The following is a 24,173-nucleotide window of genomic DNA, read 5'->3' as shown; positions in this document are numbered from 1 at the left end:
TAAAGCTAAATGAACATTTTAATCATTTGTGAGTCAAAGGTGACAGTTTTCTACAAATAGATGTAGCAAGTAGCAAACTTCTAATAAAGTACACAAAATCATCTCACCAATTTCAAAACTTAAATTACATTTTAATTTTTTTTTTGTTTTTACTGTTTTACTCACCATCTGTTAAATCAATAAATGGTAAAGTTTAATTTAGTTATTATATATTAATTTTATAATCAACTTTTCTTGACATTTGTGCTTTTTCCATCTGCCAATATGGCCTTAAAACTTTATTTTTATGTGCTATGCACACACAGAAGCACACACACATATGTTTATATATATTCATGACAGTTATCTATTTTTCAAAACACACATATCAAATCATTCAACTATATGATTAATTATATATAATAATGAGTATGACTAAAATACAAAAGAAAAGAAATAAATGTAGACATTTTAAAGATCAGTGTGTATTTTGAGATCAATTCTTTAATCTAGACTCTGAAGCCAACTATATGACTTCTTTTTTCTTCAAATAGAACTAAATATAATGTTCGAACAATAGAATGAAGACATGTGTTGTATATTTGAAACTATTCACAGTAATATACTATTCATATTTTATTTAATTTTAATAAAATATAAAGTTTGATCAAAATTGTTTGCCATAAAGGAAGAAAATTTTTCTTTATGAAATTTTATTTTCCTATATTTTTTGTTATCATATTACATAATGGTTGGTCTGGTGCTTGTATATGTTCAAATGCTGAATTTAGTAACCCAAGATAACCCAAGATCTTGAAGGGCTCAAGAAGGGGAGAGCCTCAAATATACCAGACTTTTTTTGTGTAAACCATTATCCTTGATTAGTTAATATTGATGACTACAGCTTTGGCTAAGCAGAAGAGATCGGGTGGAGTAAGGTTTCTGGGCTTCGGCTTTCAGGCAAAGGTGAGGAGAGGAGGAGAAGGAAGGGTAGATGGTTCATGAGCACATGGACATAGGGTTCAGCCCGACGCAGTGGGCACAATCCAGGCAGAACATGGAAGGCGATATCTTGAGTTTATTGATGAAAAAGTAGACAAAATAGCATAGAGGGCTGATACCTGCCCAGTTCTAGTGCTTTCAAGAGTTATTATAAATAAGTTTAACAATAATTTTCAACATTTTAAGAAATGAAAACACACACACGCATATATAGTAATAATCCCAATACATTTTCTATTATTTCTAATCATTTGTCATTGTTTTAGTCATATTTCTGCCATCTTCTTTCTTTAAAACTATACAGGCTAACCAGTTGTGGTTTTCTGTAATAGTCTCCATCTCTCACAAAAAGAATAGTCCTTGATACCTGTAAGAGCTACAGGTATCCGTGGGTGTGAGGATATGTAAACACAAATTGTGAAAAACACCCTTTGAGACTATACTGCCCTGGTGAAGTAGTAGTAATGGATTTTCCTATAGGTCCCATGGCCTCACCAACCTCAGATAATTATCAAGGTTTCTAATTCCAGGCATGAATTTCTTCCTTTGGAATGGGCCTTAAATCAAAATACACAGGTGTTGTTCATCACCAGTATCTAAGTGCCACGATGGTACTTTTGTTTGTATCTTGTCATGTTGGCCATCGTTTTAGCCTATAGGTTCCATATTTGGGTAGAAATATGAATTACTTTTCTCCTTAGGCAGCTTGTTTGGCTCCTTCCAGGATGAAAGCAGGTCTTCAGAAAGAAGGCTTATGATTCAGGTCTAGATTGTACCTGTAGTGCAGTGTCTTCAGTAATAATCCGAAGAACAACTGCTGTCTAAGGCTCAGGGAACACAAACATCATGTAAAGGGGGGCAAGAAATCAAAAGAGTAAGAGGACCAGACTGTCCGCTGCAAGATTGTGTCTTCTATGTAGGACTGGGAAGATATATCCATAAAACCTCAACAATAAGGTTGCGTGAACAACAACACCAGTTGTCATGCCAATGTAAGGGAAGTCACATGGTTCCCTACACTTGTACAATGAGTGGCAATTAATGACCTCTGAGAGAGGAAGAAATGGCCTTCCTTAGTGATGAGCCCTCTAATTAGTTATCTAACACTGAGTAGCTACCCTTAAAAACATGTACATAGCAAGCAACACTAAGTAGAGCCAGCAGGTTGCTAGTCAGGATTTCTTCCTAGCCAAGTACTTCAACAGACTGGTTGGTTTAAATATCAGAGACAGATATTATCTTCATAGCCTTCCAAATATTGCAAAAGTAATGGTATCTGTGCGTTTCAACCCTGGCTTACTACATACTTAGAACAGCTGTATAAAACTGAAAGCTAGTTCCTTTCTAGACAATCTGAAGCATCTGTTGTCTTCTGTAATTCTGACTGAAGAGCAGGTATCAATTACAAGCAAATAAGAGTCCTCGAGGTTCTCAATGACAGTGATTCCAAAGGAAGCCTACGGAGACATTCTCTCTACCCAACTTTGAAAAGATCAATTGCTTCCTTCATCTACTCCCCATCAAAATACTAATAAATAATCCTCTTTAAGCTAAATTCCAGCAGTTTCATCGGACCTTGTAATATTTTATTTCTGAAGCTCAGTACTGAGAATACGACAACCAATAATGGTGCTAGTGAGCTGGATTTTCTGCTCACCCCTGAAAGCAAGAAATAAGCATACACAACAAGGAGCCCATCCAATCAGGTTTGTGATTAAGAGCTTTGCTCTAGAAACACGGAATGTGATGTGGTCTCCACAGTCTTTCTTCTGATTGACTAAATTTGTTTAAACTTAGTATAGTGATATATTGTGCTATGTATGTTGTTAATTTGGAATAAAGACTTTGTGGCTGCAAAAAAAAAAAAAAATGAGGATAGAATAACATACCAGTTCAGCTATAGAATAACATACCAGTTCAGCTCTTAGCTAGGCACTCAATAGACTTGGCTTTGCAAAATCCCAAGGTCGTTTCGAAAGTATGATAATTTATGATTATCTTAGTCATTTGTCTTTCTGGTACTTTTTTTGTTAACCAAATTATGAGTACTTTTCAAAATAATTGTAGTTACCTCTTACTAACCTTTATTGTGTCATACTCTCCTATACATTTTTTTAAAATCTATTTTATGCTTCCAAAAAGCTCTGTGATATAGACACTATTATTATTGATATATTTTTTAAAAATTACAAAGCAGAGGCTAAGTGAGATTAAAAGAGTGGCTGGGAGAGGTGTTTTATTACCTTGGGGGTAGTTCTTCAACCTCACCCCCTAAGGTAGGACTGTCCCAGACCAGGCTGGGATGTGATGCTTCATGGTATCAAATTGTACTTGGCTTCCTTGGTATGACTTTGGGCACATTAATAACACTTCAGCGTTCTTGTTATGCCTAATCAGTAAAAGTGAAGCAATACTCATTTCTTATATTAGAGCTCACTGGGTTAGAAGAGAAAGTCCTTCAGTTGTGTGGATTATTGGTGAGTGCCGCTGTGGCAGACATGACAATGTCGTTCCCATGATACTGTTCACAATGTGACATAGCCATAAACCATGAATGAGAATCGAAGAAAGCTATTCATGTCACATAGGGATTCAGGGAAAATACATACGTCTGTCTCAAAGTCTATCTTAGTGTCCCAGAATTTTCGGTTACTAATCACTTACTATGTGTTGATTAAGATAAGTCGTATGAAGACATGATAAACAGTTCGGTTTAGAATGATTAAATAAACAGAACTTTATGAGAGCTCCAGCCGCCTCATTTGTACAGTGTTCTCCACTGCCCCGGATCAGATGAGCTCACTCATTTCAAGTTGCTGGGGAACTGAGCAAAATAAATCTGATTGGGACATCACTGGAGACTGTTCCTGTAAGGGTGCACCTCATCACACAGCATGTTACACAAGCATCTTTTACATACACATCTTTAAACTGTTTATTTGCCACATCGACAGGCAGCTGGTGGAACAAATAGGAAACTGTGGGAGCACATTCATTTTTAAAGTGTTAATGCACCCAATCCAAGAGACAGTAATGTGCTCCCATCCGTTAAGATCGCCTTGAATGTTTTGAATTGGAGGACCATAATTTAAATGAAATGCGTTATCCAACCTGGAAGGTATTCCACATCCTAAATATTTAATTGATTTCTCCATCAGGGGAAGATGAGGCCACACAATAGGAAGATTCTATCTTTAAGTGTCCAATTAATAGTGTCTCTAATTTAGGGTAATTTAGGAGTTTACAACTTATAAAACGGCAATGTCTTTCACATTCTCCCCAAAGTACCAAGAGGATTGTGCCTGGATTAATTGCAAACAGCAGACAACCCTCTGTGTATAACGAAAACTCAGGAGTCAGCATCATCAGCCACGCATTTATGGTTTGGGATCTTATCTGAATATTTTTCACTACGAGCTTTCACTTCCAATGGAAAGTCAAGTTGCGGAGAAGGAAAGTTGTAATTGTCGAATCTCTCTATTTAAAAAAAAAAAAATAAGTTTAGCAAGTCAAGTTCGTTCCTGCTGAGTTTTATTTAGTTGGGCCTTAGCTAACTGAGCGAGGAAGATAAATCAAGCTACTTGCAGATTTTCCTAATGGTGCAAAGTTTGGCACCCTGAGGACTGGGGAGTGTCTATTCCTATACTTGCAAAGAAGCAAAGTGGAGCAAGAACTGTGGGTGGCTGTGAATCCCTGGGAGTGATTTATTACCTTCTATTCCACCCAGTCTTCTCCATATAAGCAGAGACGTACCAGAAGCTTCTGGTCACTTTCTGTTGAAAAAGGGAGCAGGGAAGACCTAAACCTTCTCTCCGAAATCAGCACCATGGAAACCAGTAGTAGCTGACAAGTTTACTATGAAATAGTAAAACATGACTTTATCAATGTAAAAATAACATTCAACTCTTACCTACATGGGTCTACTTCTGGTTTTGTGAGGTCTGACTAACTTCACTGTTTTGGGGATTGGGGGGAGTAAAAGAAACATGTTCTATGGCATAGCTCCATTTGGGGACTTGAAATAAGAAAATAAATTAATAAATAAAATGGGTGGCATGTCAGGTATCTAATGTTTAGTATTGAGTGCACCGCAGGATAGATTTTTCTGTTGTACTTTCTGTCTTCCTAAAGAACTACTTTGTAGACAGCTTAATTTTTGTTCAAATATAAATTAGAATCAATTTTCTGGGGAGAAATAATCAGTATAGCTCCTGTTCTCCACAACAAAGAAATTACATTTGTAGACATATTCTAGAAAACTAAATCCCCCAATACTCCTTTGAGCAAGTCCAAGGAGGTTTGAAGACTGACGGTTTTGCACTTTGCTATTCCCGTGGGCTTGTGCGTGACCATCTTTACTGAGATTTGTCCCCATCCCTGCTGAATTAATATGCATTTTACTTAACTAATCTTGAAACAACAGGAATAAAGTTTATCCAGGTCTTTTATACCTCAGAGAACAAAACAAATACTACAAATCTTTGGAGAGAAAGGATATACAGGAGGGCTTGAGGTGAAGATTTCAAAGCAAATACTCTTTAAACGATGTGCAAATTACCTCGGCGCTTGAGCATGATTTATGAAAGGGGATTAGCCCACTGGAATAAGAACCAAGTTTAAACTGATGGGTTTCAAAGTCAAAGATGAGAAGTAGTTACCAGGCAAGGAAGGAGGGAAGCAACAATAATTGAGAGAGGAGATTTGGCTTAATTTTTCCCCTGAATGGATTTGCCTTAGATTGTCACAAATTACTGTCGCTAACCACAGCATAAAGGGTGCATTTCTGCTTTAATTTTCTATAAAGTTTGCATTGAATAAATGAGTAAGTTTCTGCTTGTCATATTAAAAATATAGCCAGAAACCGTTGAGCAATGAAAACTACCGTAGCTGGAAAAGCCAACTTGCATGTTTGGAGAGAGAACATTTTATTTCTGACTCTAAGTTACACACATACCAGCAAACACAGACACTCAAGTACGAAGAAGAATACGAAGATGACGACTATCACATCACCACAAACATTATTTATTACAAGGTATTGTGTGTGTGTGTGTCTGTGTGTGTGTGTGTGTGTGTGTGTGTTCTAGCAGTGGACAAAGGCAGGTTCCACAGGTACAAAAAATAAAAATACATCATTTCTGCATGTAACCCAGAATTCACTGCTCAGTATAAGTTTTGATATATACCGGAACACATGTCAGAGAGCTCACAATGGGACGATGGTGCTGATAATGAAACTTATCTTGACCATGAGGCTGGATCTGGAGATACTTGTGAATGAATGTTTATTTCAATGTAGCACTGGCCTATTCCAATACAGAGAAGCATTCTGAGTGTGTTAGGTTTGAATGTGAGAACACACAACTCCAGAGATGAGTAGTCTCATCCCTGAGAAGCCTGTTATTGAATGGCCCCTAAAGTAAATTGTTTGAAGTCATTACAAGACATTCTCTGGTCTTTGAACTTTGAAACTGTCATGACTATGTGTCTTTAATGTAAAGACAGATAAAAGAATAAATGTCTGATGACATAATTAGAGTCAACACTTTTCGAAAGGGCTCTTTTCAAAAATCTTGAATCTCAGTGACCTGGAAGGACAGGAAAAGAATCCTTAAAATTCTTTAAATAAAATTGTATGGACTTTACAGTAAAAAGATTATTAAATATGCCATTCTGGAAGGTAAAGAAAAATTTTTTACTATTTCCACTCAAGCATGCTTAGTATCTAGTGCATAGTGACTAACATTTTGGAATTTTTTTTTCTCAGTGAATATGAGTTAAATGGAATTTTTTATGTCCTCGGCCAAATCTTTCCATAGAAATAGGCTACATTCAAATTAAAAATAAGACACGGGATAGCAAAAAGCAACACAGGCACACACTAGACAAAGCAATATTAGGTAGTCCTGTATAAGTTGTCATGAAGTATGAAGCTAAATGTATGAGGATATCCAGGCAGTTCAGCGTGCCTTATGACTGTACAGTGAGATTTTAAGAGACTTAATACTTAGGAATAACTTGTCAGTAAATTTCATTTGAGAAGGTATTTATCGTTTTGGTCTCAGATCCTAGATTTATACACCTGAGATGATGTTTCGTCTCAGTTATAATCTTGATCAGTTTTTCCTAGAGAGGAATAAAATCAGTTGCCATTAGAAGACTGAAACAGAGGCCATTCTAAGTTTGCCCACCGTATATGGGAACTCAAATGTGAGCCTATTTTTGTTTTCTTTGCAACTTTTCCAAACAACTTGACTTAAGTGTAGCCTCTTGGCCCTTGATTGTTTTGGCAGGCACCACTGAAATGCTAATAAGCCAGTTTGAGATTGGAATACAGCAGCTGAGCCATATTCATTCAGATAAGATATCTAACCTGAAAGTTTGACAGGAAGTGGATTACTGAACTCAAAGTAACAATACAAAAATTAAGTAATCTAAAGAATCAAATATTATTCTTGTCCTTGGAGAAGTGAATCAACTATCAGAAACTACCTTCTTGGTACAGGGGTCTTGTGGAAGATGAACAGAATTTCAGATCCAATCTGCATGTGGAGTTAGTGGAATATTAGAAAATTATTAAAAATTTCTATGGAACTGATGATAGATTTGGTTTATAATTTTTTTGTTTGGTGAGTTTAGTTTCATTTTAGAAACATATTTGTGTTATTGCTGTTGTCCTGGCAATTTCAGGAGATAGTGTTGCCTATAGTGCAAGAAAGTGTGCACAGGAAATGTATACTTCTTCATCTTGTAGCAATTTCTTTGAGATCATAAATTGAAAGTAATGAGATTAAATAGATATTTACAATCCCAATTCATGAATTGTCAGGATATGGCCAACCCAATAACCCTATGTAGGGGAGATTAGACAGGGCTTCAAAGTGTCTTTGGCTCTGGCTTTCTACAAACCGACTTGGGGAGTTATTTTTGTGTAAAGTGTTAAAATATTTATGAAACTTTAAGTATGTATATAGCTTATATACTAAAATGCAGTCTCCTGGGCTGGTAGAACATTGGCTTTTCCTGTGGATGAGAGTTTAGTTCCCAACACCCACATCACGTGACTCACAACTACCTGAAAAACTAGCTCCAAAGAATCTGATATCATTGTTTGACCTTCTGGGACACACACACACACACACACAGAGAGAGAGAGAGAGAGAGAGAGAGAGAGAGAGAGAGAGAGAGAAGTTTGGGTTTGGGTATTTCCTATGAACCAGCTCCCAGTTGATATGTTTGCTATGGGTTCCTTGACCACATTTTTGTAGCAACTCAGTAGCAAATTCTGAAAATGAGTGGTTAGACACAAACTCTACCAAACTTTCCATCTTATATTTTTGAAGACACAGAAGAAATGGAATTTTTGGAATTGTCAAGAATCCTTCCAATATGTTTCAAGAAAACCTGCCACTTGGAAAATCTTTGGAGTCTGTCTCTGTTCCCACTGGTAGCTTGGGCCTGAAGCATCTGTCACTTGGTCTACTGCAGTATCTTCTTACCTCTGATCTTTGCTTCCTTGTTCTCTACTATCTATTGAGACAATTACCTTAAGCAATGTTAACAGATTCTACTATATTGTAGCACATTGTCAAGCTCCATTCTCTTTCAGTAGGAAGTCCACAGAGCAAGCCCTTGGCCAAATAGTTCCTATTTCCTTGCCAGCCTGAGTTGCTTTTCGAAAGTGTGTACTCTGTAGGTTCATACATTTTTAAACCCTCCATTCTCTGGATCTTGAATCCCTACTCTAGTTTATACCCATACTATTTTGCCATTATTCTTTCTTCTACATTTAAAAGGCTTCCACAGTTCCATAGTATCATTAATTCTGAGAACCCTTTGTCTTCCCTTTTCTGATAACCTTCTTCGACTTGCTACTTTTATGTAGAGGATTGTTTTCAAATGTTTATTCTCTGAATACAAATCTAATTTTCAGAAACTGCTTATAGAAGGACCCAAAGTTCTCCTGTGTGTACATAATTGGTGCTTTCTTTGTTACTCTATGCCCATTTACTCGGGTAACTGCCTACTCACTTATTCACTTTGATGTGAGCATGGACAGTCCTGTGTTTCAGACTGCCTTCTAAAGTAGGTTGAGAAGAAGTAAGCTTTACAAGTCATGTGGTCTTTCCCTTAGGTACACACTATCTAGAGGATCAGCATGATTTAGGTAAATGACCAATACCTTGGTCAGCTAGGATTATCACACCTGGAAAGAATGGTATCTTAGATACAAGGCACATGGTGGCTAACTAGGCATGTTTGCCAGTTTATCAACAAAATTGACTTTTTGAAAATAAGACCTTTAAAGATTTTCACTTTACTCTTTATAATGATAATAAATGTCCATGCGTTTGCATGACATTATTTCCTAGGAAACACCACATTCCCTAAGAAAAGAGAAAGTAAACAATATATGATGTCCCAAGTTAACTGAATAATAAAAATACATTAAAATTAAATCCTTGACAAATTATGCATTTGCTTATTCTACATTTATTCTAGGGCAAAATTTATTTTTTATTTATTAAAAATAATTTAAATGGAATTTCTCTATAACAGGGCAATAAGACCTCTACTATACACTACAGAATAAAAAATACATACCCCAGTGCTAAGAATGGGTTCCCTCCTTTGGAATTGTTGGCAAGGAGGTCCCATAGATTCCCATAGGCTACTGCCCATTTTCCTGGTTATTCTCTAGAGCTTGACATGAAGCCTCTATTGCTGAAGACGTCACACATACAAAACCCAGCTGGTACTGACCTGGAAAGTTCAGGCCCGCTTGATAATCCTTCAAACTGTAATGGATGCTACCAGAGGAGAAACAGAACCACTAATCTTAACCAGCTGTGAATTCTACAGCAATGGTTGGGCTTGCAAAACACAACAACTCATGTCTAACAGTGGCATGAATATCATGAGAATAACCAACCACGTTCTTGTTAGAGTTAGGGACTCCTCCATTGGGTCGAAATACACATCTAACAATGCTATCGAGACTATGAATCTGTGTTATGAGTCCCTGGGGAGAACTAATAGCTATAACTCTGTTCAATGGACATGACACTGGTTTCTTAATGATTTATCATGAGTACCCATAGATTTGTATATCTGCCAACCTCCACCAAAGAAGCATTTTTGTTCAGTATATGGCAATTCACACGGAGACTCACAACTAGTCAAGGTGTAGAGTATAAAAGAGTGTGGTATATTCAACCCTAAACAACCTCCTCGGGAGGCATAACTTGCACAAACCTTGCCAAAACTCAAGCATGCACACCATGGTCCAGCATGGAGTGGGGAGTCTCAAAGTCCCACCCTAAGGTGCTTTTGACACCTGAAAGCCAGTGAGAAGAAGAGTAAGTTTTCTTTAAACGTGAATCCCCTGATGGGTTAGCTACCCTCTGATGAAAACCATAAACATAGGAATATATGGAAGTAGATGTGATTAAAATACATTGCATGAAATGATCAGGGAGCTACCAAAAGGGGGAAAATAAGTATATATTTTTTAGCTCTAAATATAGAAGCTGATGAATTTATAGTCAAGAAAATTATGAAGGCTTTACTCAACTTTCACCCACAGAATTCATTATATCAAGTACTTATATAATAATACAAAGTTTAAAAATACCTTAGACGTACTTAAACCCCAATTTTACATTGACTTTAGATACAATGTAGAAAATTTCCTTCATATCCAAAGTTTCCTTTCTGTTATTTAATAATTATATCAAGCTATCGATTGCATTTAAGTAGCAATTCACTTTTGGTGCATTTAAGAAATGTATCTAAATCCCATAGTTGGGCATTTTGGGTTCAGAATGGTGCTCAAGTAAGTCCATAAAGTGGAAAAGCCAATGTATTAGCAGCTGTCCCAGTTAGCCACAATTGGCAATTTGACACACCCCAGAGTCATTTGGGAAGGGAGTCTTAATTGAAATGCTACCCAGATGAGACTGATCCATAAGCAAGTATGTTGGTGTATTTATTGTTAATTGATGAAGGGTTTTCATCCTGGGCAAGTAATCATCGCATGCATAAGAAAGCTAGCTGAGTATGAGCCCAAGAGTGGAACAGCCGGCAGTACTACTCCATAGTTTCTGTTACAAGTTTCTGCTTGAGTCCCTGTCCTGACTTTCCCCCATAATGGACAATGACCGGGAAACATAGCCAAATAACCCCCCCACTTCATCTATAAAACAAAACAAAAGCACCTCAAAACTGCTGACTCTTTCATCCACTTTTTATGTAACTCTAGCTTTTAAAGAAAGCAATGAGGGTCGATTTCTATAAGTCCTGTTTGAAGTTGAATTTCTATAAATAAATTGGCCCTACAGAAAATTATCTTCTCAGTTTTCAAATTTATCAAAACTATCACCTTTCTTTCCTTGGAAAAAAATATCTTTTTAATTTTATTTACTCAAATATAATCTTAACAGTTTGAAACCATTGCACATTAAAGAGTCTCAAGAATGGGCATGAACAATTGTGATTCTTTTAAATAAATAGGATATTAAAATGGGATATTGAGAGTTTCCTGAGCTGAGTTGTAAAGGATGTTATCTCCATAGGGGGAAGAAAAGGTAGACCTAGGTGATATCCTCAGCACGATCAGCTGAGGATCATAATCATTAGCTCATTCCTCTGGAAAACAGATTGAGGGTCACTGACTGGGTTTAGGGCAGCATTGAGAAGACAGAGAAATAAAAAATTGTCTATAGAGGTGCATAAAGTCATATCTTTCTATTTAACTAGTTTGCAAATGTTTGGGAAGTGATACAGGAAATGGGTATAGGGGAAGAAGGAGGAGAAATTTTGATTTTACTCTTTGACCTTGGTTTGGGGTTTGGGAAGGTACTATGTCTGATAGTAAGATGGTTTTTTGTTTGTTTGTTTCTGTCTCTAGGTTTTCTAAAGCTGACCTCGAACATAACATGTAACACAGAATAGACTTGGATTCCTGATCCTCTGGCATGCATCTCCTCAATGCTAGGATTATAAGTGTGTGCTAACAAGGTTACTACACACAGCAAAATCTTAGTATATACTTCTTGATAGTTACAGCATCTCATGTTTTGTCTAGGTTTTTAAGCCAACGAGTTTTGTATACAAATAGAATACATTTAATTTCAGCAAGACAGTTAAAAAATAGGAATGTTGTCTTTAGTTATTAAAACATTCAAATTATCCACAAATCATTTACTTAAGAAAATATAGATGTTTAATTGTTATAGGTCACAATGTTTAAAATAAATTCTGAGTGGTATATTTGTTATCTTCAGATAATTATCATATGGTTGGGTGAAAGTAGTACCTGATTTTTCTTAAAGAATGTGGTGTATACTATGAAGGACAAGAATATTTTTTTAAAAAAATAAACCAATAAACAAACTAAAAAAACAAACCAAAAAGACTGACTAAAGATTCTGTGCTTACAATTAATACTTTTCTAAGCATATGGGGAATCTATTTGGACACCTGACAAAATGACTTAAAAAGAAAGGTACTTTCTTTTTACTTTTAGGCTTTGAAAGAATCACAGCACAAGTTTCCGTGGTCTAGAAACAAAGTGAGTGGGTGGACCACATGAATCTTGAGTGCTCTTGGAAGAGTAAGTTATCGTTTGCATCCAAAACAGGGTTTTCTCAACACAGAAAGCTGAGAATGTCATACTGAGAAAGGCCACATTAAGTTTAGCTGATGATAATGAGTGAGTATCCTGGGCATAACTTCGTGATGAACTGTTAATGCGCCAATTCTCAGCCACAGAGTAGGAAGGATAAAACTTTCAGAATCATTCACAAAGGATGACTTTCTTTTGTTTATAATCACAACGGTGTACTAATAATGTTTAGGAAATATTGCTGGAGAGGAGAGCGAGGAGCCCTCTGGATTTGACCTATTATTGAAAGAAAATTGCCACTTGACCTAATGAAATCAGAAGTTGATTAACTGGAGTTCATCTCAGGAGAAATATGGTCACAGTGTTACTGCCAGGGTCAGGAGGATGATGGGTGATCTAGCAATGGTGCACTTGTAGGGTTACATGGACTTCAGACTAGCTCATGCTTCTAGATGCATGGCCCTGGTGGCCAAGGGCAGAGGGTAAGATCAGCTCCTTAGATAGGAAAGAAGAGATTCATCAGAAGTTGCTTTGCTCGGCTCATAACTAAGTCCTTGTAGCTAATGATTCATAAGGAGATAAATGTTTTGAAGAAATTACAATCTATGGGTCCCACAAAAGTTGAGACTTTCTGCTAGCTACCATGAAGACTCATAGAAGAATAGTGAAGGTCACCTAGGTGCCCGCCTGATTTAGTCAAGCATGTATCCAATCTTTACTGGTTTCCTCTTGTGAATTTATACAGCAGCCTTAATAACTTAATGTGCATTTTTGAGTCCTCTAAATTATTTTCCAACAAAAGAACTTTCTTAGGCTGTGAAAATGAACTATGAACAAATAGTCTTTAAATAACTGAAATTATTGATTGCTTAAACTCAATAGTTTTTCTCAAGTGGTATTGAATCAAATGGGTGCCAAAAGGGACATACTTTTTTGGGGGGGGTGGGCGGTGAGGGAATCCTAAGACGAACAACCAAAGTACTTAAATAGAGAGGCTCTGTATTTCCAACCTTACAAAGACTTGATAACCCATACCAATCTATGCAAATAATTTGTGTTTTCTTTCTTTAGAATATTTTTGTCTTCATAACTAGATTTGATTTATTTGTCTTCTAAACTAGATCTCTGCAAGTTTAATGTTGTTTTCTCTTTTTGGCAGATGGCTTATTCATCTTATTATTTTCAATTATTGGCAGGGTTATACTGTTTAATATGAAATTCATAATAAGAAACCTTTTATGATATATATTTTATGAATCTCCAGGGTAGGCTTCTTGGTGTATGTGTCAACAATTGTTAATTTCATAACTATCTTAGAAATTAGTGTGACTTTTTAGTTTATTATTAATAACATATACATTATTTTTTTAAATGTATACTTATCCATAAAGGCCATAAGGACCAGAAGGATAAATAATGTTGGTTTAGTGGCACCAGTAAGAAAACAATGAGTTATCAAGATTTCATTTTAAAGGCCCTAATATAAATCATAAAAGAAATTAGGTCTTTCAAAAGTTTTCATTTTGCCTGAATATAAACATGTGAATATTCTTTTATTGAATTGCAGAAATGCCTAATATCTAACATTCTGTGTATCAGTGTTTAATAGAAAACATTAAAGTACAAACAAAAAAGGTTGAAAAAGATAGCATCATAGCCAACTGTATACACAGCACCTAGATCCAGTAATTTAATTGATGTGGCAGTACCAGACTTACTCTACCAGGAATGTGGTGGTTCGATAAGAATGGTCTGCCATCCACTCATGGGTTTGAATGCTTGGCCTTAGTGAATGGTACTAGTAAGAGGTATAGCCTTGTTGGAGTAGTTGTGATCTTGTTAGAGGACTATGTCATTGTGGAAGCAGGGTTTCAAGTGATATATGCTCAAGCTTTATCCAGTTTGGTACATGGTCTTACTCAGCTGCCTTCAGATCAAGAAGTAGAACTTTCAGCTCCTTCTTCAACATGTCTCCAACACTGCCACTGCCAACATGGTGATAATTAACTAAACCTCTGGAACTATAAGCCAGCCCCAATTAAATGTTCTTTGTAAGAGTTGCCTTGGTCATGGTATCTTTTCACTTCAAAGAAAAGCCTAACAAGGACACACATTATCCATTATTTTGCCTTGCTGGTGACTCACTTTTCCTTCTCAGTCATTATTTTCTCCGTTCCATATTGGTCATTCTGGCTTAGTGGTACTACCTTGTTCTCCCACCAATTTGGGGTTTGTTCAGGGTTTAAGATCTTTTTGTCAGATCCCTTCTGAGATCCTCATTGCTTCGGTGGAGTGGTAGACATGAGAGAATAGGAAAAAAGCTGGACAGAAATATTACTGGGAAGTCCCAGTTCTCAGGGCCAAAGGTAAAGCAAAGTCAGAATGTTCCTTAAAAATACCACTGTAAATCCCTAGGGAAGGTCCAGTGTGATTTGTGCCTTGTGCATGATTTTCTTAGTTAAGATCTAAACAACCAGTTTATTAGGAGGTCATATTTTTAGTTGTTGATGTTGAGAATTATGATTATTTAGATTATTGCAAAGTATTACTACTTATCTCTCAAACATGTTTGAACTGGGCAGGATAATGATGAACGGAACACTGAAGGTTTACAGATTTTAAACATTCAGAATTGTATTAGGATCTCCTTCCAGACCTCTATCCTTACCTTCTTTATTCCTGTGACCTCATTACGGCACATGAGTCAATAAGTATTTGAAATTGAGAGAACCACATTAAAATAATTTTTAAAACATTGCCAAAACCTATTTTTTTGGAACTTATTGAAATATCTAAGGGGAAATGCGTTTTTTTCTACTTCTCTTACCATGTGACTTTTAAAACGTATGCTATTTTTGAATGTGTACTTTTTTTTAGGTTGTGAAAGTGTTTTATATAAAATTTATCCTTCAGTCTTGTAGATTTTACAGTTTGGCAGTTTTATAGCCATGGGAGTGATCACAGCAGGAGGGCCACATTTTCTATTGGTTGTTCTGTCTTTCTGCCTTTATTTGAAAGCAAAGACAAGTGAATTTGAGAATTTTATGTACATTTTAGTGTTATTTGTTAAGAACCGACATTCCTATCCGATGGCTGTGAATAATGGACTAAAGCAGAGCTTTGTTTGAAGTGCTTGCTGGATGCTGAAGCTTCCCATTAACCAGAACTTCTTAATGATGGGCTCTTCTGGGCATTAGGTAATCAAGGGCATCTCCTGGCTCTCTTCTACTGGGTCCTGATATGCTGCTCCCAAGAATGCCCTGGCTGCCATTTTCACCTGGTGAGGTGCCAGGGGAAGGACCAGCTGCTCACATTTAGACTTTTGCAGCTATGACTCCCGTATCCAGTTCTGGCTGCTCTCCTGTATTTCCTGTCCCCTTAGGGAGGAGGATGTAGAGGATGTGTGCCCTGCTCCAGCCTTCCATCAGACACCACCCTTGGCTCATACCCTTCTTGGTGCCATCTGCTTGGAGACATAGAGGATAATAAAAGAGCTCCTATTTATTGAGTGCCTGCTGTGAACTAAGTATTTACATCTCTAATTTCAAATTTTCACATGATCCTAGAAGGATGTTATCGGACCCATTTTTATAGATCTGGAAAGGAACCCTTGGAAAAGTTAAAAAAGCTCTCCAAAATAATCCGATGCCATGATTATATTTGGGCCTTTCCTCTCTTCCATCAAAGGGAGATACTTTCACTTTCCTTGGAAAAATCTGTGAGCACTATGTTTGATTGACTCTTCCTTTTCCATAGCAGCCCTCCCTGACCTCTTACTCTCATCCCAGGCTGCTGTCCTGAATTTCTCACAGCGATTTGGCCCTTGCATTGAATTTTCTGGCTTCTTGTCTGTTAGACTCAACTGATATCTTAAAATATCTGATTAGTACTTGATAGCCTTGGCAGGTTGGAATCCTATTTTTTTTAAGAAAACTGTATTTTAACACAACTTTCTGAATTTACTCATTGGGAAAACATTTTTTCCCATGTTAAATGGAAAGAACTGGACAAAGACATGGCCACCTGTTAGCTGCTAATGATGTTCACATGCCTTTTTAAAAAAGTAATTCTGGCTTTATCTGCTTACAATCTTGGCGACAAAACTCGTGGGAACATCAAGGGCACAGGAAGCCAAAGGCAGCAAACAGACAATACAGTTTGTGCTTGGACTACTAATAAGGAAGAAGTTACTGTGAGTCTGACTCCACATAACTACTTAATCCCCAGACAGCGACTTAAAACTTAATATATGATTTAAGAAACTTAATGTTTGGGAATTTTAATCTAAGACCTAGTTCAGAAGGGTTTCATACATGGGCGTTCCTACTTGAAAAAAAAAAACTTTAAAAACCAAATATAAATATGATAAAAACTATCTCAAACCCATGGTCTAATTTAATATTATGTGGACAGGTCACTCACTGTGGCTCCCAAGTGAAATGAATGTGAGCATGTGATTGGATGTAACTTGGCATAAAGAGTGACTCACTGTGCCTAACTTGAAAGAAGTCTTACAACTATACAAAATCAAGAAGAAACAGAAAATGAATGTTTTTGAAAATTAGGTTTAGCATTTAGATGCTAAACGGCCCTTTTATTTTAATAGCAAAATCTATCTGGAAATGTTGGGGTAGTTCACTGTTGTGTAGGGATTTTATTTTCACTTTTCTGCAAGTGTCCACCCGGGTCCAAGTTTGAAACAGATTCACTTTATTTGTTCATTTAACTGCAGAGTATAGTTACAAGAGCAGGTTGTAAATGCAGATTGCTTAAGTTTGACATGTGTCTCTTAAATGTCTTAAACATGTTAGATGCCTTGACGTCCACATTTAAAATCTAGGGTTAAAAATGGTAGCGATCTCTTTGGATAGAAGAGACTACCCAGTCAGCATAAGTACTTGGAAGGCACCTAGGAAACAGTACCTTCAAAATGCTGTGTTAGGTCAGTGCTGTTTTAACTTAAAAGTCATCTGCAGTTAAGGAGATTTTGATTTAAATACATACTCCTTTGTTTTCTTTAGATAAGGAGGACTTTTCTCTCTTAGTAAACAATACTCTGCCAATGTGAGTAAATTAACCAGAGAGAGAGAGGAGAGGAGAGGAGAGAGAGAGAGAGAGAGAGAGAGAGAGAGTCTTCTTTTCATAGAATTGTTTTTTCCAAAGAAACATTCTAACACTTTGCATGTAGTTACTGTCCAGTGTGGGATCTGTCAGCCTCAGTTTCTCAAACCTGCTTGTGCAAATCTTTTTCCCACAGCTACAGGGTTTAAAATCATGTCAAGTTCTCTCCCACAGCTGCAATGCAATCTCAGGATTCAGATTCTCTGATCACTGCATCACTTGTGTGATTACTAGAAAATATTCACATAACGGACATTAAGCAAATACTCACAACTGAGTCCTAACTCCGTAATGCTGTGGTAGATATCTTACCTTATACCTTATCCCCGGTAAAACGAAAGGCAGAAACTCATGTATTAAAGGAAAATTATTATTGAAATTATGTTAACTCCAGATAGAATCCTTCAAAAAGGCGCAGATGAGTCTTCATCACCACCTCATGTACTTCTGTGGCCATAGGTAATTACTGCCTTCTTAAAGAACAGACAGATGACTGACTGAATCAGCCTTTAGTAGTGGGAGAAAACTATAGCATAGGCCTCTTAACATTCCCCCCCCAACACACTTTTTTTTTTTTTTAAGAATCACAATTCAGTGTCTCCTGTAGTTTCAAGAACTATGAGTCATCAAGCCAAGACAATACTGTGGATGCCAAGAAGTGCATGCCATCAGGTCCCTGATATAGCTGTCTCCTGAGAGACTCTGCCAGAGCCTGAGCAATACAGAGTCAGATGCTCTCAACCAACCATTGAAGTCTCCAATGGAGGAGTTAAAAAAAAGGACTGAAGGAGCTGAAGGGGTTTGCAACCCTTTAGGAAGAACAACAATATTGATTAACCAGACTCTCCCCCAGAGCTCCCAGAGACTAAACCACCCACCAAAGAACACACATGGACAGACCCATGGTTCCAGCAACATATGTAGCAGAGGATGGCCTTGTCAGTCATCAAGGAGAGGAGAGGTCCTTGGTCCTGTGAAGGCTCAATAATCCAATGTAGGAGAATGCCAGAGCAGGGAGATGGGTTGGAGTGGGTGGGTAGGTAGGAACACTTTTATAGAGGCAAAAGAAGGGAGGATAAGATAAGGGGTTTCCAGAGGGGGAACTGGGAAAGGGGATAACATTTGAAATGTAAGTAAAGAAAATATCCAAAAAAAAAAAAAAAAAAAGGAATGTGAACCCTAATCATTCATCTTGAAAGATCCACATCCACATCTTTTCTAATAACCCATATATGTTTTAAACAGATATACTCATTTACCATACATTTTTATTTGCACCACATGTATTTGTGTTTCTTTACCTTATTGACTTTTTCTTAAGTTTAAAGTTAGGATATAACTATATTCACATTCAGAAAACAATAGCTAAAAATAGCTAGGTGGAAGGTACAAGTAAGAAGTTATAATTTTTAAGACAGAACTGGCTGATTTGAAATAGATCTATATGTCCTTTCAGAAATCTAGTATTCAGTTTTCCTGTGTGGGTTTCATGTGACATGTAATATCCTCTTGTCGAGAAAAAAGCAGGCTGGCAAAAAAAAGTTTTGAAGACCATAATGTAAGTGTTATAAGTCACTGTTGCTCCTAATCAATAGTTTTGGAAGTAGAACTCACTGCAACTTTGACAACCATTTTATTCAGCTCTCACATTTTCCTGTCAACTCTGAGACGTATATTTCTAAATTTCCCTGGAAGTGTGGACGGGTGCAAAGCCTGTTGGCTTAGTTGGGCCAACTGTGGTGGTCACTGTTGTCTTTTAATGTATGAAAATCAAATGGTCAGCATGCCAGATGCTTGACATTTCCCACTCTCAAAATCAATCACCAATCTGAACTCTGTGGCTATTACTCAGAGATTCAGAGGTTTGCTGTAAGCAGAGACCATGACCTTGGAACAATTATTTTCTCAAAAGACATTACCAACAGTGATGTGAGCAGAAAGCCCAGACTGCCCTCCAGCGCATGAATCCCTAGGTAGAAAATGTCTACGAATCTTCCAAAGTAGCCTGGTTTGGGCTTAAATCTCATTTTAATACATTTATATTTCATAAGCCCTGCTTTTAGACAGAGGTAAAATGAGCAAGTCAAAGAAAACACTCACTGAAGGACTTCCTGTGTTCTGGTTTCTGTTCTTTTCTATCGATGTGGCCATGACTCGGCAGTTCAGAACTCGAGGATCTCTGCAAATTGAACAACTCCAGGGACCTGCAACTTGGATTCTTTGGCTAGAAATAATAGAGAATACCTTGAATACTTTTATCTTGTCTTATCTTGGTGCTAAATTTAACTGGACTTTTGACAATGTTAATTTTTGTGTGTGTGTGTGTGTCATGGCTTCTAAGCTAAGCACAATGTTTATACTGATTCATGCATCAAACAGTGCTTACTAAGTGCTATGAATTATTCAAAGAACTGCACATATATCAACACAGTTAATCCTCTCAGGAATTCAGTAGGGCCCACACAGAGGCAACATTACCAGTACTAAGAAAACAGACAAGGAAAAGAAATAGAAAAAGAAGAAGAAAACATCTTTCACAAACTATGCAGTCTATGTTTAAATAAAAATTTTCTGGAGTTATATTCTATATTTAAAGGTAATACACCACATGTTTGTTGTCTATATATGAGGATTCTATTAAGAGCATGGAAAAACAATTTCAATTTGTACAATTTGATCTTTAAAGGATATAAAATGAATAATTTTAATTACATTGTTCTATTTTAGAGGACATTCAAAGCTCTCAAGAATATTTTCCTATTACATATATGTGTATGTGTGTTTAAAAAATTAAGTCAGTAAAAATGGTTTATATAGTTTGAGCCCTTAAAACACATCCTCTGAATGTATACTTTCGTCTGTTTTCCTAACATTCTAGGTATCTGATTTTCATGAAAAGATTATTCTAGCTTAGCTGGAAAATAATAAAATTAATTATAAATAATTTTTACTTGTGGTATTATAGCAGTAACTATGGTTATAAATACAGAGATATTTAATTTCCAGAATAATATATATTAGAGACTACAACAAACAGAAAATGTGGTTTTCCAGCACCTGAGTGCTTTCTACAACGTCTAGAAAAAGACTGCCAAGCTATTCCGGAATACGAACACTGCTCCTTTGAGAGAGATGAAATGATGTCTACCTCACAAACCTTGTCAACAGGAGAAGTTCCTCGTGTTTTTTTATTAAACTTAAAATAGCTAATATCTCTCAGCATTAGGATCCATTTCCACACGTGAGTTTTATGTGTCTGACCAGCAAGATTTAAATGACTATATTTTAATTAATAAACATAACAGGCCAAACAAATACGTACCAATCTGTCAATTGCATTTTTGATAGCATGGAACCAATCCAATATGAGGAAGTCAATATCTGACTGGAGAAGGAACTCATTTCCTGACACTGTTGTGATCTGAGAGGAAAAATTGACAGGTAAGAATACCATGTTAGATATATTTCTTACATTAATAATATCACTCTCAAGAACAACTTTATCACATGGACATATTTCATTGTAATCTAGGAATTGTCTTTCTGGGAACTGCTGTCATTTTCAACTCTTCTCCATAAACTGTTTTTTTTTTATGCCATAATAAATAGATGATTCTTTTAATAATACAAAGATTAACTCGGGGTAGGGCTAAAGCAGTTAGAAGAATGAAGTCAGGAAGTTGAGGGTGCGGGCAATGCACACACATAAGTTAAAAGCCAACAGAAAATGCACTTGGGCGTGTCAGAATTCATTCTCTGCATGCTGTTGGCTCTTTCCTGTTTGTCTTTTTCAAATCTAATAGTATCTCTATATTTGATTTCTTTTTATGGAGGGCTCCAAACAGACTTTTGCCCCAAAGAGACTAATGCATACTTTTGCAAAAGGTCATTCAGATGAATAACATTTGTTCCTGCCTTCCTATAGGAAAGCTCTATAGGAAAGTCTTAAAGGACCAGTTTCCTCACAGAGGAGAGGATTAGAATAAGGTCATTTGCATATTTGAACCTTTGCTAGAAAGTATCAGTTCAACATCAGTTTCCAGCCTCCCAGTGCTGTTAAGTGTTAAGTGGGTGGCAATGTTTAACATGGCTAACCATTTCCATCACAGTGGATCTTTCCCTTCAGAAATGAGAGAAGATATGGCCATATAGAAATACAGCAAACAATGCTCTTACTTTCACACATCAAGGGCTCATTAGGGGGAAATTTGATTAGGGTGGCTGTGGACATGCTTTTTGTGTGAGGCCATCAATCTGAACTGTGAAGATTTTTTTCTTTGTACCCTTGACTTTTTTTTTTTCCAACAGGAGGACAGACACTTCTCAACAGTTGTCACACATCAAGCCAAACTGCAGAACTTTATACAACTGGTGTTTGAAGAAGCTGAATGAGGATCCAGTCACCCAGGCTAATGTGCTCTGAGAGGTGAATTGTGGAATGTGGAAAAGGTTTGGAACCATCACAAGGCTTTACCCTTCTGTCGGTGATGTCACAGTGCTGACCCCAAATGGCCTATTCTGCAGGTTAAGGAGTCTTTATGGCAGTATTTAACAACAGTATCTTGGAAATTTTTAAAGATATAAATAGATTATAATTTCAATGAATGTAAACATGTATATTAAATTGTTTGAATGTTTAATACAGTACATGGTCATGTGTTGGCTATTTGGTCTAAAGATGTTGACACTCTTGGATCAGTAACAATGACAAACAAAGGAGCAATGCAATAAATATTAACATTTATCAGTGTAATTTTTCCCGTTAAATTCACTTACTTATCTCAGTATGGTAACCCAAAGTATATATAAGATGAACATGTTTTAAGATGTTACAAATGTTTAACACAATGAATGGCCCTTTTTCTCAGGATTTATTGTCAATGCTATATGAACTCACTTAGACTGACATTTTGTTCCAGAAATTTCTGATGTTGATCTTGGGATATTTAAAAAAAACTTGATTTGCATACATATAGTCACATATATGTATTTCTTATTTATTTTCGAAAACCTTTGGAGAGATGCTATATTGCTCAGAACTGCCAAGCACACATTCCTAGGGGACACGAGTTCCACTGTCTGCTCTGGTCCCTTCTTCAGTAAAGACAGCAGTGACCACATATTAAGAATGGAAAAGCTAGAGAGTAATAGAATTAATTGCCCCGCCCCCCACAGTCTGACAGATTACTGGGGCTACCTATTCTCTCTCTCTCTCTTTGTCTTGAACTAAAATGGTGTATAAAGTTTGGGATTGCTAAGAATAGCCATTTGTCCATAAAAAGGGGGGCAGGATAATATTTTTCTAATTACCTAAATGCCATTGCAATTTTTTTTTACTTATATACAATCTCTAATATTTACTTTCTGAACCAGTGCCTGAGAAGTTAAAACCTAAAAACATAGGGTCACTTGTCACTAGCACAAGAAATCCAGTAGTGTCTTCAACTTTAGCCTCAATTCTAAATTTAACTATTTTGATTATGAATATTTTATACATATTACAATTTGTTATCACACACAAAGAGAAATGGCTTTCCGAAGCACAAAGCACAGCATAATACAATATTTTATACCAGTATAAATAAAATGCTATTAAAATTATAAAGGAGACGCCATTTGAAAGAAAAAGAAAAAATATAATTAGATTTACTATATTCTGAAGGTTCACAAAAGAGGTAGCATAGTTCAGTTTTTCCCTAGTAAATTCAAAGTATAAGTAGTTTTCACCACTGCCTTGACTGTTTTGGGGCTAGATGCACAATTCAGAATGGGCCTTTTTCTGCTCACATAGCCAAACATAAGCTGTATTTTAAAAGTGTCTTTGTCTAAATATCTTACTGCATTAATCATACATAAGCAGGGCTTTATAAATTCACTCTGGGAAGCTCGAATGAGGAGCCGTGTGAATGCAGCTCATCGCGCTAGCGGAGGCGTTCTGCTCATACCTTTCTCTCTGCCTTCCCAGGCATCTTTGGAGTTCCTAGGCAGCCGAGAGGAGAAGACTGCTGCTGCTCTCTACAGTTTAAATGCATCCACTTCTTAATTACAAGCCAGTAATTGACTTTGTTCTGCTCTATCCCAGACTCAGGCGGAAAAGTACTTTTCCAGTCCCTGCCTGGTAAAGGGCATTTGATGCAGTCTTTCAAGCTACGTTTTGTCTTCGTGCCTCCTCAGAATTTCTGATAAGTGGACTGTGAATCATATTCGCAGCTGAATTTTCAACATGGGCTGTGGTGGCAGCGGCGTAGGACATCAGTAACTTCTAGGAAATCTTTGGATGGAATAAAACACGGTGCAAGTCTACACCATGCACCATAAGGAGCAGATGGGGTCTTCTGGTGACCCATGTGATGTGCCCCTTCTTCGTGTGCTATTTGGTAGATGCAAGTTTAAGGCAATGAAGACAAAACTTATAGGAAAAAAAGGGTATTTTGTAAAACCAGCC

The 24,173-nt window shown here is 36.8% G+C and overlaps 1 protein-coding gene across 1 annotated transcript in view; it reads right to left on the bottom strand.

Moving 5' to 3' along the window:
• The window catches only part of ARHGAP15 (Rho GTPase activating protein 15), a gene marked incomplete at its 3' end in the record, with an annotated part of 579,351 nt that overhangs the window by 285,035 nt on the left and 270,143 nt on the right, over positions 1 to 24,173 (bottom strand). The window contains exons 6-7 of the mRNA XM_080928022.1: positions 21,051 to 21,149; positions 19,829 to 19,952 (exon numbers count right to left, since the gene is read on the bottom strand). Of these exons, the coding sequence (XP_080784148.1) occupies positions 19,829 to 19,952; positions 21,051 to 21,149 (223 nt within the window). The remainder of the gene's footprint in view (positions 1 to 19,828; positions 19,953 to 21,050; positions 21,150 to 24,173) is intronic.

This window comes from Micromys minutus (assembly GCF_963924665.1).
Source record: "Micromys minutus genome assembly, chromosome: 13".
Lineage (NCBI taxonomy): Eukaryota > Metazoa > Chordata > Mammalia > Rodentia > Muridae > Micromys > Micromys minutus.
Note: the sequence above shows the minus strand (reverse complement) of the source record. Positions and strands in the feature narration are given on the sequence as shown.